The 19335-nt window shown below is 41.4% G+C and overlaps 2 protein-coding genes across 9 annotated transcripts in view; one reads left to right on the top strand and one right to left on the bottom strand.

Annotated features, from left to right (window-relative positions):
- Window positions 1-19335, top strand: part of SPIRE1 (spire type actin nucleation factor 1) — a 206210-nt gene that overhangs the window by 176705 nt on the left and 10170 nt on the right. For all 6 annotated transcript variants that reach the window (XM_082668138.1, XM_082668139.1, XM_082668140.1 and 3 more), the window contains 3 exons: window positions 997-1169; window positions 10661-10748; window positions 15433-15575. In XM_082668138.1, the coding sequence (XP_082524264.1) occupies window positions 997-1169; window positions 10661-10748; window positions 15433-15575 (404 nt within the window). The remainder of the gene's footprint in view (window positions 1-996; window positions 1170-10660; window positions 10749-15432; window positions 15576-19335) is intronic.
- The window catches only part of PRELID3A (PRELI domain containing 3A), a 107943-nt gene that overhangs the window by 4747 nt on the left and 83861 nt on the right, over window positions 1-19335 (bottom strand). The gene's annotated exons all lie outside the window — the stretch shown is intronic.

A 19335-nucleotide genomic window follows, 5' to 3' on the forward strand; every position in this document is an offset into this window, starting at 1 on the left:
GTACCGACAAGGATTCCAGTGTCAGCTGTGCCGCGCTGGCTGTGTGACTGGCTGAATCATCCTTAGCCTTGGTTCACTCACTTACAAATGGAGATAAAAGTCAGTGTTAATAATTGCTAACATTTACTGTGCACTGCCTTTATTACACACTAAAGTATTTTATATGCAGTTGTTAACTTATTTAATCCTCACAACAAGCCCATTTCTGTTGTTAGCCCCATTTTACAGTTGAGGAATGAAAGTTTAAGTAACTTGCTCAAGGTCAAACAACTAGAGCTAGACTTCGAATCCAGACCATCTGCATCTTAACTATACTGTATACTCTAAAGTTTACCTGTTGTGCTACATACTCTTATTTTGTACTCTGTTCACTGTACTCCATACTGTATGCTCTGTGTTCTGTAGTCTATACTCTGTACTCCATGCTCTGTGCTCTGTGCTGCCACATTTCTTTCACTGCCTTCCCATCCAGATTTGAACTTTGTATAATCAAAATCAGCTTTATCAGAGGAAATGTATCTCAGAGTCTTTGTGTTCATGTTCATATGCATATAGATTATTAGCTGTTTTTACTTTAAAATCAAACCACTTTCAGATCTTACAGCCATATGTGCATGCCATCACTCTGATCTGTAGATCACTAGCTCTTTAGAGGCTAAAAGGAAAGTTAGCCTCTCTGGGCCTCTGGAAAATAGAGAAGTTTGAGTCAGTTATCTGTAGTATTTCTTCTAGCTCTAAATTTTTATCTACAAATGTGAATATATAATTTTTCATTTAAAGGTTTCCTTTATTTGAATCTGACAGTTAATGTCAACGCAAGTGTTGTATATGCATAGGTGTTACTGTGTCTAGCCTCTGTGTTGTATTTGCATGACGTAGAAATGCCGTATCACCTCGGGTGTGATTCCAAGTGCAGGTACTTGGAACAGTGTGTTTGGTTCACTGACTACCTTTCTGTGCTCAAGAAAAGGTAAGCTTTCACCTTTGTTTTACCAGAGGTAGCTACCCCTGAATCTCCAAAGAATGTCCTGGAATCATCGATGGTGAATGGAGGTTTAACGTCACAATCAAAAGAAAATGGGGCAAGTGCCGTACAGCAGGTGCCTGTGCAGCGGAAGAAACTCCTCAAAGCCCCAACTCTGGCCGAGCTGGACAGCTCTGACTCGGAGGTGAGTCCCCACGGCCCCCCATGTCCCGATTCGGGGTCAGGAAGTGAGCGCCCTCCGACCGGTCCTCGTGTTGCTCCAGCTGTTACTTAATCTCTTCCCATTTTTCAGTCAATTAAAGTTAGGTTTAAAATTCATTCATTTAGCAGGAAATGAAACAGTGGATTACTTACTGTTATTTAATAAAGGCCAATATAGTGGCTGTAGTTTATAGAATAACTTGTGACATACATACGTAGTCTTAGATTACAGTGGGGTTAAAATAAGTCAGTAATTTTCAAACCTATATTTTCTTAAATATGTTTCCCTTTGTGTTGGGGAAGGAAAAAGAAAAACATCTTCATAGATTCTTCCCTCTCTAGAACGAACACACACACACACACACACACACACACACACACACACACACACACACACACACACACACACACACACACACACACACACACACACACACACACACACACACACACACACACACACACACACACACCATACTGAAGCTTCTTCTTTATGTAATAGTAACACCAAAAGACAAGTCCCCCAACACTGTGCCCATGCCCTGCGGATCCTTCCTGTTCCTGACGTGGGTTCTCCCAGATCTCTGCAGGCCTCTGTCCGCAGTGTCACTATTGTATGTCTCCACTACCTGACCCTCAAAGTCAGCTTATATAAAATGAAATGATTTCCCCGCCCCCTGCCAAACCACGCCACACACAGCAGGCTTCTAGTCTCCTGTCTGCTGTCTCAGTTGCTGGCTCCATTCTCTCCTCATTCATCCAAGTTAGAACTTGAGGGGTTATTCTCTCATAACGCCCTCACCGGTCTCCACACCTTATCCAGCAATATCAGTAATAACAATTTTGCCACTAAATGTTTTTCAAACTTCAAGAATAGTAAAGAAGTATTCTTATTACTGCCCAATTCAGTGCATGCGCTGTCTCATCAGTCATATCTTATCTTCCTTCTTCCTAGCTTCCCTGATTCCATCTTGCAAATACCACTAGGGTCTTTGTCTTTGAAACCTTTTGAAGGCTTCCTGCCACTTACAGGACTAAGCTCCTGTCCCTGAAGAAGCTGCGTCAGAGCCTGCGCCATCTGGTGCCTGCAACATCACTCTGCCTCAGTTTACCCTTCAGCCCCACTGGGTCCCTTGTTCTTTCCTGCTCACTCCCTGTTGCTCCGCTCTGTGCATCTGCGTGCAGCCTACACCCAGCTCCTCTCCGATTCCATAATAACCCTCTGATCCGTCTGTTGTGTTAGAGCACTTGACCCTTTGTAATATAATTATCCATTTTTTTCTCTCTCTCACCAAGTGCAAGCTCCCAGGAGGGAAGGTGCGGAATTCACCTTATATTCCCAGGTCCTGATCCCCAGCAGACACTCACATATTTAAAGAAATTCATGCTAACCTGTGAGAACAACAGTTTAAATGAAAAGAAGATCTAGTGGTTAGCCACTAGAACTGTGATAACTGAAATGCAAATTATATTAAATAAATTTAAAACTCAGTTCATTGAGTTCTCACGTGTGGCTGGAGGTGACCAAGCTGGACGGTGCTGACACCAGTGCCGCCCTTGCAGAGTCTGCTGGGAGCACCTGTGTCTGGTGCAGCGAGCACGCCATCCCGTGTCCAGGACCCCCTTCCTGTCCTTTCTTCGTCCTTCATTGCCCTGAGCTAGAATGCCCAGGCCATGAGGAGGGCAGTGGGCGGCCTCTGCAGTTGTCTTAGTTTTCCTCTTTGTGAAAATATTGTGCTGATGCCCTAAATCCAAATCTTGAGATGATTTGCTAGACACAATTCTCTTAATCAGAGCGAGGCTGCGTTTGCGTGCCTGCCCATTAGTTAGAAAGGGAGTGTGAAATACAGTGCTGAGACGTGTTGAGCCTGGTCTTTGGCTGCTGGTCCAGGCCTGGGCAGTCATGGCTCCCATGATTGGGAGTAAGGTGGGGATCTCTGATTTCTGGAACAGAGGGAATGGTCCTGGGCCAGGAGTGGAGCAAGCACGCCCCTCTGTCCTCTTCCCTTACAGCTGATGCTCTAAAGTACTAAGGAGGGGCAGGGCAAAGATGCTGAATGTGAGAATGCCTTACATTCCTTTTTTTTTTTTGAACTTCTGAATATAGATTTTTTTTGCGGTACGCGAGCCTCTCACTGCTGTGGCCTCTCCTGTTGCAGAGCACAGGCTCCGGACGCACAGGCTCAGCGGCCATGGCTCACGGGCCCAGCCACTCCGTGGCATGTGGGATCTTCCCAGACCGGGGCACGAACCTGCGTCCGCTGCATCGGCAGGCAGACTCTCAACCACTGTGCCACCAGAGAAGCCCTGAATATAGAATTTTTAAACTTCTAAATATGTTCAAACTTTAAAATTTAGAAAACACAGATGAGCAGAAGCCTTTAATTTTAAACAGCTATATTTCAAACTTGGGCTTTGTGAATAATCAGTTTCAGTAGAGGTTTTTTGTTTTGTTTTGTTTTTTGGTGCCCTCTCTGAGGCTCCGTAGGGTTTCTTTTGATGAAACTCAGCTTTAATTTAATTGTGGTAGATTAGGTGTGTTCATCCTAAAAAGCTTTCTTAACATTAGCCTCTTTAAGATTATCTACCGACTGGTTGAAGCCAACTCAGAAAAATGTCTCTTGTAAAAGCCTGACAATTATCTGATGTTTCTATAGACATGAACGAAGCACCTTGAAACTCAAGCCGGGTTTCCTTACAGTGTGAGTTAGTGAGGAACATGCCGTGGGCTCTGGCTCTGCTTTGTGGACAGGACACGAAGACAGGTCCCTTTGTGTCAGCCTCCACCGTGTCCTCCATCTGAGGTCTCCTGCAGCTCCAGAATGTGGCAGTCCTGCCCATAAATATGAAAGCGGAAAAGAGGCTGAGGAGTCCTGCCTTCTCTAAGTTGATGGATGGGTGTTCTTTTCCCCACCTTAATGGATTCCTGATGTCAGGGAATTCCTAAGCCAAGATTGATTTATCTCTGGTCCTATTTGCTCACTTATAAAAATGGCCACAGATACTAAGACAGATCTATCCCACATCACATTGCACAGTGTCTTCATTCACGTTTTATAATAATGTTTTTTCACACTTTTTTCTTTAACTCTTCTCCTATTTTTCCTTTTCTCCAACTTCTTTTTTTTCCAATGCCTCTCCATTTTTTCCATTTAAATATTTACCAAATGCCTTCAGTAAGCAGTAAAGGGACAGCAGTGCGATAGGCTTTGCCCCCTTGCTCATAATCCAAATGGGAAATAAGAAGCATACACTGAGTCATTACACGTGTTTGGTGAGTGCTCGCGGCCTGCCAGGCACCTTTTGAGCCACCTGTGTGTGATGCCACCAGGGGGCCAGGGGCTGGAGAAGCCTCAGGGAGAGGGAGGACCTGGGCTGAGGAGTCAGGCGAGGAGAGCAGTGGGCAGAGGGCTTCTGCTGTTTGTGGCACGTGCCAGGCCAGGTCACAGCCAGTCTCCTGTTTCTCCCCTACTGGCCTGGACTTCCCCTGGGGGCGGAGGAGTGGACTGACCCTGCCTCTCTGACTTGCCTAAAGCATTCCTGGTGGAGGTTGCACAGGAACAAAGACTAGTACTCAGGCCTGTAGTGGGAGGACAGTGGGGGCCAAATAAAGAAGAAGCTCAGAAAAGGCTGGTCTTACTCTTTTCTTCCATCCCCTCAATTTTATTACCACTTCCCCATTTTTCCTCCTTCCCTCCCATTTACTGAGTGGCTTCCAAAATTTTTTTTTAAGGACCAAAACTTTTCCTTCACATCAAAGCTGTAGAAGTACAAGGCGGGTCAGCTAGAAATGGAGGCGGGCCTAGGCCCTGCTCTCCACTCCCTACCCCGCCACCTCCCCATCTTCATGCCTTTTCCATTCTCAGAGGAAGTGTCCCCTAGGAAGTCCCAGCACGCCTGACACTGAGCTCGTCCCTCTGTGGACGGGGCACCGTACTCACTCCTGGAGGAAGTGCTTCTGTGCACGATCACACGTCTCCTGTTGGCCTTGCAGTCTCTCCACCGGAGGTTTTTCCCTCAGGTTTAAGAAATACCTTCCAGGGGAATTCTCTGGTGGTCCAGTGGTTAGGACTGCAGGCTCTCACTGCTGAGGGCCTGGGTTCAATCCCTGGTTGGGGAACTAAGATCCTACAAGGCATGCAGCACGGCCAAAAACAAAAATAAAAACAGACCAAAAAAACCCTTCCAGCCACCAGAATACCGACTGTATGGTGAACTCGTTCGTACATGATCTCATTTAATTTTCTCTTCCACAGAGACTTCATACTAAGAGGTAACTGCCACCATTCCAGGGTAGCAGCTCTGCTCACCTCTGCAGACATATTTCATTTGACTGCATTGTGCACCAGAAAGTTCCTGTTGCCCCTTGCTGTCTTTGAGGTTAACTTAAAGTTGGGCCCAGATTATCACAAAGAGCAGGTTCCTGTCTAAATATTCCCCATTGAGTAGTGAATTTCCCTGTAAAGAGTCAATATATTATTATAAGTCAGATATTCTTATGAAATGGATATTAATGGATTATTTACTTTATCAACATAAACTCAGCTGCTTTATGTAGAAAGAAAAACTCCTTAATCCTGTTCAGAGCCATGAGAGATGACTTGCCCTCAGTCTTCTTAATGCTGTGCGTCCTTTGTTCCTTCAAGGAAATGCATTTTCTTCCTTTCTGTCAAGTGAGACCTCCAGTTGCAGAACCAGTAAAGGGATTTTTTTTTTCTCTTAGATTTACCCAGCAGCTTTGTGCATTTAAATTATAATAGTTAAATAATCAGCATTAACTACAAGCTTGAATTGATGTCCTTAAAAGTTTCTAGTTGTGAAACTGGGCTATTGGTAGTGACCCAGAGACTTTATACCCTGCTTGAGGCCGTAGGAATAGGTTATCTAATCTGCCATTTTGCCAGAACTGGAACTAACCCATGCTTTTTACTTAACAAAATATTATGAGCATTTTCCCATCTGATTAATCCTTTTTCAACATGATGCCAAATATCTGTGTGGTATTCTATCATAATAATTTGCCATATTATATTTAACCAGTCCCCTGTTTTTGAACATTTAAGCTGTTACCAGTTTTCTGTTATTATAAATAACAATAATATTGTTAACATCCTTATGATACATTTTTGCTTTGAATTATTTTTCAGGATATTTCTAGAAGAATGTTTGCTAGGTGAAAGAATGTACATATTTATAGCTTTTGATACATATTGCCAAGGTCCTTAAAGAAAGCTCTAATATCTGCTTTTTATTGAGCCAACTCTGTGTTATACTTTAGGTATTATAAATTGATCAGACCCTAGAAGTAGCTACGATCCTTATATAAAAGATAAGGAAACAAGACACACAGAAAGGTGTTGTCTTTGAACTAAGATTGTTAAAGAGTAAATTATAGAGACGGATTTGAAACCCAAGTCTAACTCCAAAATCTTCATATCTCATAAACTTTGTAGTATTTCAACTAGTAGTATATGAGAATGCTTGAATTTAAAATAACTTAAACTGGAAAGGGGCTTAGAAATCTTGTTCAACGTCATTACTTTTCAGTGAGAAAACTGAGCCTCTAGTAGAGATAGAGACCAACTTTAGAAAGTCAGACAACTTTTCAGTAGCAGAATCCCTGCTAAACCAGACCTCCCAACACCAGATCTTTTTCCATCATTTTTTTCTCTCTTCCTAAAACTCTAAACCTCAGTGTTTCTTGCTTATCTTTAATAACCTCTGCTAGCCTGTCCCAGGTAACGTTTTAAAAGTCAAGATAAGCTTTGATTGGAGCTATATCAAAGCTTTCAGTAGGAAAACTAAGCAAAGGAGCTGTATCTATGCCTTCACTGGGATTCTTTTCAGGAAGAAGGAGATTTACCTTCCTGTTAAGTGAGTTAGGTGTCAGGCTGGCATCTGAGACGATTCTGGCAGCCTTCAGTGACAGTGCCACCCCGGGAGCAAAGCTGCGGGACTTCTGACAGTGACCTCATTGCATCCAGGACCTGATTAAGAGTCACTGGTCAGGACATAGAACTAGAAAAGGCCTAACTTAGTGTCAAGAACTAGAAAAGGCCTAACTTAGTGTCAGAGACTAGTAACTTGGATCAGACAATACGCAGACAATAAGCAAATTTCAGAAACCAGACCAGGCTGTAGAAAAGACTAATGTTAAGAGATGTCAGAGACCCATTGAAACACCTCAGCCAGGCAGAAAGTGTTTAGTCAACGGGAGTGGACATGACAGGGACACCACACGCTCCCCGGTTCCTTTCTGGGTGTCTCCGTGACTCCTCTGGGGCAGGAACTAATCCTGGTGAAGATTAGTTTTCTTTCTTTCTTCCTTTCTTTCTTTCTATGAAGTAAATACTTTATATATATAGTTGATGTATAATTTTATATGTTACAGGTGTAAAATACAGTAATTGACAATTTTTAAAGGTTATCCTCCATTTATACTCATTAAAAAATATTGGCTATATTCCCCGTGTTGTACAATATATACTTGTAGCTTATTTTATTTTATTTTTAAATTTTATTTATTTATTTGGCTGCATCGGGTCTTCATTGCTGCGCGGGCTTTCTCTAGTTGCGGCGAGCAGGGGCTACTACTCTTCATTGCGTTGCGCAGGCTTCTCATTGTGGTGGCTTCTCGTTGCGGAGCACAGGCTCTAGGTGTGCAGGCTTCAGTAGTTGTGGCATGCAGGCTCAGTAGTTGTGGCACACGGGCTTCGTTGCTCCATGGCATGTGGGATCTTCCTGGACGAGGGCCTGAACCCGAGTCCCCTGCATTGGCAGGCGGATTCTTAACCACTGCGCCACCAGGGAAGCCCTTGTAGCTTATTTTATACATAGTAGTTTGTACCTCTTAATCCCCTACCCCTCTATTGCCCCTCCCCCACTGCCCCTCACCACTGGTAATCACTAGTTTGTTCTCTATATCTGTGAGTTTGCTTCTTTTTTGTTATATTCACTAGTTTGTCATATTTTTTAGATCCCACATATAATTGAGATTATATAGTATTTGCCTTTCTCTGACTTATTTCACTCAGCACAGTACCCTCCAAATCCATCCATGTTGCTGCAAATGGCATAATTTTATTCTTTTCCATGGCTGAGTAATATTCCATTGTATGTATATGTGTGTTTGTGTGCGTGTGTGTGTATGTGTATATATATATATATACCACATCTTCTTTAGTCACTCATCTGTTGGTGGACAGTTAGGTTGCTTCCATATCTTGGCTACTGTAAATAATACTGCTGTGAACATTGGGGTCCATGTATCTTTCTGAATTAGTGTTTTTGTTTTTTTCAGATACATACCCAGGAGTGGAATTTCTGGGTTATATGGTAGTTTTATTTTTAGTTTATTGAGAAATCACCATACTGTTTTTCACAGTGGCTAGACCAATTTACATTCTTGTCAGTAGTGTACCAGGGTTCCCTTTTCTCCATGTCCTCTCCAGTATTTGTTATTTGTGGGGTTTTTTTTTTGTTTTTTGATGATAGTGATTCTGACATCAAAATGACAGGTGTGAGGTGATAGCTCATTGTGGTTTTGATTTGCATTTCCCTGATGATTAGCACTGTTGAGCACTTTTCATGTGCCTGTTGGCCACCTGCATTTCCTGTTTGGAAAAATGTTCAGTTCTTCTGCCCATTTTTTAATTTTTTTTTATGTTTAATAGTATGAACTGTTTATATATGTTGGATATTAACCCCTTATCAGTCATACCATTTGCAAATATTTTCTCCCCTTTAGTAGGTTGTCTTTTCATTTTGTCAGTGGTTTCCTTTGATGTGCAAAAGGAAGTTTAAGTTTAATTAGGTCCCATTTGTTTATTTTTGCTTTTATTTCCTGTTTTAAGAGACGAATCCAAAAAAATACTGCTATGATTTATGTCAAAGACTGTTCTGCCTATGTTTTCCTCTGCATTTAGGTCTTTAATCCAGTTTGAGTTTATTTTTTTAATGGTAGGATTAGTTTTCAAGTAGTCTGAAAGTGGGTGCAGCTGCCTGAGGTGGGCGTGCAGGGCCAGAGGACCAACCACAGTTTCTGGGAGCAAATCCCAAGAGGCCCTGAGCCACACCCCGTCCCTGCAATGGCCCTGCCTGCCCAGGACAGGCTCTTGGCTGTTCTCAGAGCGGGGATTTCAGACCAGTAAGTAGTGGGGTGCAAGGCATGGACATGTCTCAGACTTACGTGAAATTAGGCTGTAAAAATGATTCTAGGGAAGGTTGGCTGAAATATGTGCATTGGGGATGGTTTCTGCTGTTTGTTTCTAGCTCCCACCTCATAACTACTGGAAAGTCCTGGTATGACTCTGTTTTTCTTTTCCTATGAGATACTCTTAGCTTTTATTTCCTTTTTGACCTTCCATAAGCAGAAGGGGATTATGCTAGTTCTTGCTGGCTTTTCTAGAGACTTGTGTGACCTCCAGCGTGTCTGGAGTGGGTCTTTGCTTACGTTGCCTGACTTGTTCTTGGTGTTGAGTATCAAGAATGCGGAGGTTGCTGCTCAGACTGGCTTTGTTTGGACTGTGCGGTTTACAAGGCTTTCTTCTTCTCTTGTTCCTTGGCCAGATCCTTTGTAGTGAGGTGTATTCAAAACTAATGCTTTCAGCAGTAGGTTTTAGGTAAAGCCAGTTTTTAGTGAATGGCTAATGCTTAAAGTCACCTTAACTAAGTAGGTCAGAGAGAATTTTCACTATTTGTTTCACATAGTCATAGTCATATATTAACCTAACTTTCTTGTATATTTAAAAATATCAGTTTTCTATACATATTATGGAAATAAGTTGTCTTCTAGTTAATGTATATCCCCTGTCACATAGTAAATAGTAAATTTTTCATGAATAAATATTATACTTTATTTTGGTATAGTGTAAAACAAATTAAGAAGGTCTCTTCTCACTGGTAATAGGAATTTAAACTTTATTTGGCACAATGCAGACATTTTTCTAGATTCATATGACATTTCATGAAATATTTGTTTTCATTCATTCAACAAATATTTATTCATTACTTAGTAAGTGATGGATTTCGTACTAGGTAACAACGATGAACACGATACACCACATCTACCCTTGTGGGGTTCCAAGTCTATTACTTTTATAAGTGTGTTTAATACTCCACTAATGATAATATTAATCACCATTTCTTGTGTGCTAGGTAATGTGGTAAGCATTTTAAATGTGTTCTCAGATCTGTCCTTGTAGTGACCTATGGAAATTATGAAACTAAGATAAGAAACTTGATCAGTGTCACATCACTCTAATGAGGGACAAAGCCAGGGCACAACCCAGACATGTCTAATTTTAGATCCCTTCTAGCTTGTCTCCAACTTGCCTTGAACCTTTGACATTAAAATTTTGTGCCTCATGTTAAATATTTATGAGTGAACATTATTAATTAGCATGAGATCTCTCTCTCTCTCTCTCTCTCTCTCTCTCTCTCTCTCTCTCTCTCGTCTGCCTGTGCCTTTCTCAGGAAGAAACTCTGCCCAGGTCAGCCAGCAGCAGTGCACCTTCCTCATTCCTTGAAGCTCCCTTTCTGGAGGCTGTGTCCACAAGGAAGAGTGAGTATTTGTAGTACAAAGAACTAGTGTCAGATGCCTTAAAAAACATACTTGACCTAAAAAAGGGAATCCCAAAGTGCCTTGTTGTCATTTGGGGTAACTAGTTAATTAAAGAACTAACCCTGGAATTTCACTAGTTAGGAAGAGAAATGTTGTTATTTTCCTAGAATGACATCATAACATAGGGCTAAATGGGCAGTTGGGTCTCAGATTCTCACCTTATAACAAATCAGTCACCTTTGGGCTTACAGATAATAGTTGTAGGGAATAGGTCAACTGTCTGTATGTATTTTTTAGATTAATAACCTCCTTATCTAAATTTAAACCAGAAGCTCTGAATAATCACACTTGTTATCATCCCCCCTGCACGCACACACACACACACACACACACACACACACACACACACACACACACACATACATACACATCCTTACCCACGTACATTTGTAGATAGTAAAAACACCTTTATAACTCTTCAGGCAATACAGAATCTAAAGTTAAGTGATTTTTAAAAATACTATTGGTAATCTTTTCATTTATAAGATCAATATAAAGGATTAAAAATTATATATTAAAGGGGAGGACTCTGGGAAGATGGCAGAGTAGGAGGCACCAGAATTTGTCTTTCCACCTAGACAATAATTGCAGTGGTAGAATCTGTCTGATGTAATTATTTTTGGAACTCTGGAGTCTGTTGAATGCCTAAAACTTCCAGGGTTAACTTCAGTAGATTTCAGCTCATAGCACAGTGGCAGCTCCTCATCCCCCACCCCCAGCCCCATGACAGGCAGCTATGTGCTGTTCTTAGAGCAGCTTGCAGGAGCCAGGGTGGACAAGAAGGACCCTGTCCTCCAGGTATTGGGGATCTGTCCTCTGATTGCTGATTACTGCTTCTGATTTCAAAAGTGCAAAGAGGCAGGCAGCCATTGTTGCCCTGTTGCTAGCTTCACCCCCTCCCCTCTAGCTGAAGTCATCTCCAGGGGATTTAAAGGGCTGGTGCCTTTCCCCCACCCCTTCATTTTTCATGTTTCCCCTTTTGAGAGTGAAAAGCCTAGAACATTCAAAAACAACGGCATATGCATATGGGAGGATTAGAAAGTGACTATGATTGCCCAGGGAATGGCTCATAAAAGACCGGAGGAAATGTTAAGTTTACACCTCAGGCTATCTTCAGAGATCAGCCTTCAAAAGTAAGAAAAACAATAAACAAAAATAACAAAACCCTGGGGAAGGGGAAAATCTGACTTCCAGAGTTACCACATTGATAAATTCAAATGTTCAGTGTTCAACAAAAAATCAAAAGGCATATAAAGAAACAGGAAGATATGGCTCATTCAGAAGAACAAGATAACAGAAACAGGTCCCAGAAAAAGACCTGATGACAGATATACTAGACAAAGACATTAAAACAACAATTTTAAAGATGCTCAAAGAAATAAAGGACAATGTGAAGAAAGTTGAAAAAAACAATGTGTGAACAAAATGGAAATATCAATAGAGAGAAAACCTAGAAAGAAACAAAAAAGAAATTCTGGGGCTGAAAAGTACAATAACTGATATGAAAAATTCACTAGAGGCATTCAAAGACAGATTTGAGTAGGCAAAAGAAAGAATTAGCAAGTAGAAATTATCAAGACTGAAGATCAGAAAGAAAAAAGACTGAAAAAAGCAGAGACTAAGGGACCTGTGGAACACCATCAAGTGGACCAACATACGCGTTGTGGGAGTCCCAGGAGCAAAAGAGAAAGAAAGGGGCAGAATATTTGCAGAAATAATGACTAAAACTTCCTAAGTTTGATGAAAGACATGAATATAAATATCCAAGAAGCTCAACTGAGGTGAAGTCAAGAGACCCACACCAAGACACATTACAGGTATCCCCTGCTTTTCAAAAGTTCACCTTATGTCCCTTCACTTTTACAAAAGACCTACATTGACACCTGTTTTCACTAACTGAAAGAAATCAGCAGAGGATTTTTGCTTTTACAAAAAAAAAAAGCTGAAAAGCAAAACTAGTGTTCAGGGCTTTCCTGGTGGCACAGTGGTTAAGAATCCACCTGCCAATGCAGGGGACACAGCTTCAAGCCCTGGTCCAGGAAGATCCCACATGCTGCAGAGCAAATAAGCCCATGAGCCACAACTGCTGAGCCTGCGCGCCACAACTACTGAAGCTCATGTGCCTAGAGCCCATGCTCCGCAACAAGAGAAGCCACTGCAGTGAGAAGCCTGCGCACCATAACCAAGAGTAGCCCCTGCTCACCGCAACTAGAGAAAGCCTGCGTGCAGCAACGAAGACCCAATGCAGCCAAAAATAAAAATAAATAAAATAAATAAATTTAAATCTCCAGCCCAGTTTTCTAAAAAAAAAAAAAAGTGTTCAGCCTTTGCATCAGGCCACCATAACTTTGAACTGTGTCTGTGAGCATCTGTGCTTTACCTTGATTTATTTTGTGCATTCGTTAGCAAGATGTGTCCTAAGGTATTTGCTTCTTTGCTTTATACCATTTCAGTTTATGAAAGGATTCATAGGAATACTCTTTCAGATAGTGGGGGAAATCTGTATATTCAAAATTTCAAAAGACAATCTGGAAAGCAGCAAGAGAGAAGAGTGTCATCACACACAAGGGATCTCAGTAAGATTTTCAGCAGACTTCTCATCAGAAACTTTGGAGGCCAGTAGACCCTGGGCCACTATATTCTAAGTGCTAAAAGAAAAAAGTCATTAACTGAGAATCCTATATCTGGCAAAACTGTCCTTCAAGAGTGAGGGAGAAATCAAGACATTCTCATATAAACAAAAGCTGAGGGACTCAAGACCATTAGACCTTCCTTTCAAGAAATGCTCAACAGAGTCCTGTAGGGCGAAATGATAGGACACTAGACAGTAACTCAAAGCCATATAGAGAAATAAAGATCTCAATAAAGATAAATAGATAGGCAATTATGAAAGCTAATATTATTATAACAATGGTTTGTAATTGTACTTTTTGTTTTCTGCATGACTTAACAAACTAATACATTTAAAGAAAAAAAGAACTATTAGTACAGAAGCTAGTTTTACTGTAACTTTGGTTTGTAATTCCAAATCTTGTTTTCTGTATAATTTGAGAGACTTAAGCATTTAAAAGAATTATTAGTCTGTTTGGGGGCAGACAATATATAAAGATGTAATTCTGTGACACCATGAACTGAAAGGGATGGGGACAGAGCTGTATAAGAGCAGAGGTTTTCTGTGTTACTGAAGTTAAGCAGGTATTAATCCAAATTATAGTGTTATAAAATTAGGATCTTAAATATAATCCCTATGGTAACAACAAAGAAAATAGCTATAGGATATAAACAAAAAGTAAATGAGAAAGGAATTTAAATATTTCACTATAAAAAATCAACTAGGGCTTCCCTGGTGGCACAGTGGTTGAGAGTCCGCCTGCCGATGCAGGGGACACGGGTTCGTGCCCCGGTCCAGGAGGATCCCACATGCCGCGGAGCGGCTGGGCCCGTGAGCCATGGCTGCTGAGCCTGCGCGCCCGGAGCCTGTGCTCTGCAGCGGGAGAGGCCACAACAGTGAGAGGCCCGGGTACCGCAAAAAAAAAAAAAATCAACTAAACACAAAACAGGACAGGAATGCAGAAAATGAGGGACGAAATGCTATAAGGCATATAGAAAACAAATAGCACAATGACAAAAATAAGTCCCTTCTTACCAGTAATTACTTTCAATGTAAACGGATTAAACTCTCTAATCAAAAGACAGATATTTGCAGAATGGATAAATACATGATCCAACTACATGCTGTATACAAGAGACTCCTTGAGATGCAAAGACATAAACAGATGGAAAGTGAAAGGATAGAAAAAGATATTCCATGCAGAGAGTAACCAAAAGTGAGCTGGGGTGGCTACCAATTGATTAGAAATCAATAACAGAAGTAAAGCTCTGACAGCAGAAATGATTTCTGTTGTCCTCCTTATGTTTCCAAAATGTGAATCAGACCCTGAGACATTCTCCTTTTAAACCCTGCCCCCAAATATTCCTAGGCAGAGGAGCAGTGGCATATATAGTATTAACATTGAAGCTGGAATTTATTTTTTGAAATTTAAATAAAGCTTGATTTAAACCTAAGGATAAAATATCTTGATACACATCAAGAAGAAAGAGTTTTCATATTTTATTTTCAAAAAGAATGTAAAAGGAGGGTACACTTGAGAATTCTGGTATGATTTGACAAACAGAATACAAGATCTACTTCTTGAATTTTTTGCTCTAAAAATTTTTTATTGAATACAAGTCTTTTGTCCAATTAAAAGAAAATTTAAATAAAGCCTGAGACTCTTTAACTGCAAAATTCTGTGGAAAATACCATGATGGCATTTGTATTACAAATCTGAGAGACTATTTATATTGTGTTTTATGCATGAATTTGAATGAATGTTAAAAACTGTTTTTTCCTTTTCCTTTCTATTTATGTAGCAAGTTTATCTTGCAAAGATTCTTCTATAACAATCCTTCCAGTATCCCCCTACGGACCTCCAATCTTAATATACCTCTCCAACAAAATAAACAGTTCATCTTTGAATGCAGTGTTTGTCACAAATGACAAAGGGTTTTCTGTTAGAAATTCAAAACTTAAGTTTTTTTTATAAGAGAGTTGAGTTCAGTGTGGTTCATTCCGTTTCTTTAGACCCTCCGAAGTTCTTGCCCATATCCTCCACACCCCAGCCAGAACGACGGCAGCCACCCCAGAGACGACATTCCATTGAAAAGGAAACACCCACTAACGTGAGACAGTTCCTGCCAGCGTCCAGGCAGAGCTCCCGGTCTCTCGTAAGTAACCGACAGACTCTGCAGAGTAACTTGCGAGCAGTTAGAGGGTCTGGAATCATTAGCTTCCTTGAGAAACTTCCAAAAGCTAGACTGAACTTTAAATAACCTTACTGGTTTTTAGTAGCTAAAGAAAACCAAACCTAAGAGTAACCCAAATGAAGTCTAACCATTCTTTGTTCATTTAAAGTACTTTTTTTTTCCCAGAAGACTTATTAATGGTTGAAAGTATGGATATTTATTAAAGAAATACTTTCTTCCTTTCAAAGGGCATTAATCCACTTAAAAATTGTTGAAACTAAACAGAAAACTTAGTGAAGTCTGACTACAGTAGACTCTTTTATTGAGGCAGAAGTCCAAGGGGAGAATTTTGATCCATGAAAAACCATTGTTCATTGTTTTCAAGCATGTTTTGTGATATTGGAGCCAAAGCAGCTATTTGGACGGGTTGACAGTTTTTGCTGTTTTCCGGAGACTTCCAGGCTCATGTAGGGGCTACTCATTTCTCAGACAGGGGATGTGGCACACAAGGCCCTTCCAGGAAGAGCTAACAGGTCTGCCAGCCAGAGAAAGCCTGCGAAGACTCTTTCTGTCCCACTTGACTTCTAAAATACTTGTAGGCAAGATGCAGGGCTTCAGTCAATAATTCTACCAGCAGCCAACCTGATACCTAATTATTCTTCAGATTCTCATGAATAAAACACTGGACTACACTCAGTCCGTACTTTTAGGCTGCGATGAATCATCAGGGGTTCAAATGAAGCAATGACAGAGGTCCCTCTGTCCAGGTGAAGGGAGATAGTATGGATCTTGTGAAGAAACGAAGTTTGAACCATGCTGATAGTGTTGAAATTTGATCAGTCTTCTCTATTCCCAAATAATGTAATTAAAGAACTAATGATTTCATGGCAACTCCTGTTAGGATTCCTCTAACTCCTAAATAATCACCACACACTGATATATGGTGAATACAGCCTCATCAGTGGTTTACCAACTGAAAAACAGAACTCTGACCCACCAGGTTCAAAGTTTAAAATCCAAAGACTTTTGTCAGTAAGTTATTTAGCAAAATACACAGTTATTGTCACAACTGGAAAATATTGTCACAACTGAAAAAGAGAGAACTCCTTTTTTTTTTTTTCCCACAAGTCCAGCGATTAGGAGATTCTTTTCTTCACAGCTTTTCCTAGAAGTCAGTTTAGCATTCAGCTGTGTACCTGGCCTTGTGATCATATGACATCATTGTTGAGGTTAGGCTTAAATTTTAAAATTATCAGTGTAAAGAAACTGTCAGATCGGGCTTCCCTGGTGGTGCAGTGGTTGAGAGTCCGCCTGCCGATGCAGGGGACACGGGTTCGTGCCCCGGTCCAGGAAGATCCCACTACCGCGGAGCGGCTGGGCCCGTGAGCCATGGCCGCTGAACCTGCACGTCCAGAGCCTGTGCTCCGCAACGGGAGAGGCCACATCAGTGAGAGGCCCACGTAACGCAGAAAGATAAAAAAATAAATAAAATTAAATAAAATAAATAAAAAAGAAACTGTCAGATCAACTACAAGGATTTTTTGGCTAGTGATGGAAGCTTTACCAAGAAAGGCCCGTGAGGTATATATTTCCTGGTGAAGGGGAACTCAGTGTGTGTGTGGTCCAGCTGTCAGTTTTTTATGGAGAAGGAGAGGAAGATACAACCCACATGCCATGGCGGAGAAGGGGCTCGGTGAGCAGGCAGGGGAGACCTGTGGTCGGCACAGAACTCTGCCCCCGAAGTGCCTCTAGACACCAGCTGAGACAAAAGAACCTCCAGGTCAAAGTCCTGACTTTTCTTGCCAGTAGTTTATCTTGGGAAATCCATAAAATTACACTCCTTTAATGGTAGTGCCATCTAGCTTGGTAAGTATTGTTTTTAAAAGTATGATAATTTAAAATTTTAGCTATGTTTTAGAAAACATGGAAATGTTTTTTATTTATAAGCTCTCAACTAAAAATGGCAGAAATGTCTTTGTTGTTACTGATTTTCATTTTTATTGTATCTTCCTCCCTTTCCTTAGGATGTTGAAAGTGTAATTCTTTTCATCATTTGGTCAGATGATTGTGGATGACGCCTCTAAATGAAGGCGACTTGTTTTTAAGTACCGACCGGGGGAGGGGTGGCTGCGTGGTGTATGTTTCTGCATTCGCCTCTGGCCTGCATCCCACCGAGCCCTGTGCAGGAGACTCAGTGTTCACAGGACAGCCGAGTTCCAGAAAGCTTAAGTGTTGCCGTGTGAACTCTGAGGTTCTCTAGGCATGGTTGGGCTCCTGACTGATACATGTGGATGCAGACGATGGCATGGACTTGCATGTGGAATCTACCATTAACATCCTCCGTGGTGTTTCTGTTTTGTTTATTTTTGTTTCATGCTCTGTAATCGCTATTTGTAGGTCACTCATATTCAGCATTATTTTCTCCTTTTCTTTTTCCCCTGCCGTTTTCTTTTCCTTTATCTATTGTTCAGGTTCCTAGGATAACCAGAGTATGGCCAACGACACCTTTCCGACCGCTTTTTTCTACCCTTCAAACAGCTTCTCTGCTCGGCTCTCACCCTTTGGAGGCAGCCTTGTTGGGGGTAGCAGGGGCTATGTATTATCTGTGTGAGAGAGCTTTTACCAGCAGGTGGAAATCCGCAAAGGTTGGCCTCTTTCTGCTGGTTCTGGGAATTATTTTCCTCTCTGCCTCTTCGGCAGTGATCCCTCAGCTACCGCACTCTGCAAAAATTAACAGCTTAGATGGACACTTTGCTTCTGTTGATTCCAATCTTTGGTAGATGCGTAGATCACACCATGATCTCAATTGACGGGACGACAGTGAAAGGACAACAAACTCAGAATGCAGCGGCATCAGCACAGAGGAGCTGTGGGCGGTGCTTCTGAGCCCCCTGATTGAACCACGTCCCCCCACCCCCCACCCCCCAATCAGGGCCTTCCCCCAGCCCAGGGCTGCCCCACCCTCAGAAGAGCCGTTGCCCATACACTCAGCTGCCTGGCCAGGGAGGCTCGGGCACTCTTTCTCTTCTCCAGCACCTTTAAAACTGTGTTGTGATGGTCAGGATGTTATGTGGTTGTTATGAAAAATCACCGTGCTTCTCTGTAGAGAGAAATTTGAAGTTTTTTTAAATTGATGTGATTATTTAAAATATTTTAAATAATTCTCATTTTGTATTGTTTTTGAGATTTTCATACAGAATACATTTTTTAAAGGAAGTATAATAGTTTCCGAACTTAAGTGGGATAAAAAGCCTCGGACCATATTGAGGTTTCCCCTGCCCCCAGTGTGACCCAAGCTGCTGACCTGCTGACCAGGTGTCGGCAGCCGCCCAGCCCGGCTCTCCACCATCCTGTTTACCAGACCTGTCCTGGATAAGCAAACCAGCAGCTGGTTTCTTTTTCTTTATGACCCAGCTTGGTTTAGAAAAGAGACTGAATGTAAATGAGGTACAACAGATTCCTTTCTCTTTATTTGCCGTGAAATACAGGATAAATCTCTTCTTTTTTTCATTTTAGATCTGGCCCTGTGAGCACATGGTCAGATGCGGAGGTGGCATTTAATCCTGTCCCTCCTGCTGCTGTTTCTGAAGATCTGCTGACATTTTATTTTTATTTTCAACCCTCCCCAAACAGTCTGTCTACTAAGTCTACATGTGACTTTAGACAGAGAACACCTTGAAATTTAAAGGTGAACTTGAAAAAAGAAAAGAGTAATTAAACTTAATATTTGCTATTTTTATTT

The sequence above is a fragment of the Grampus griseus genome (assembly GCF_964374135.1).
Source record: "Grampus griseus genome assembly, chromosome: 12".
NCBI classification, from domain to species: Eukaryota; Metazoa; Chordata; class Mammalia; order Artiodactyla; family Delphinidae; genus Grampus; species Grampus griseus.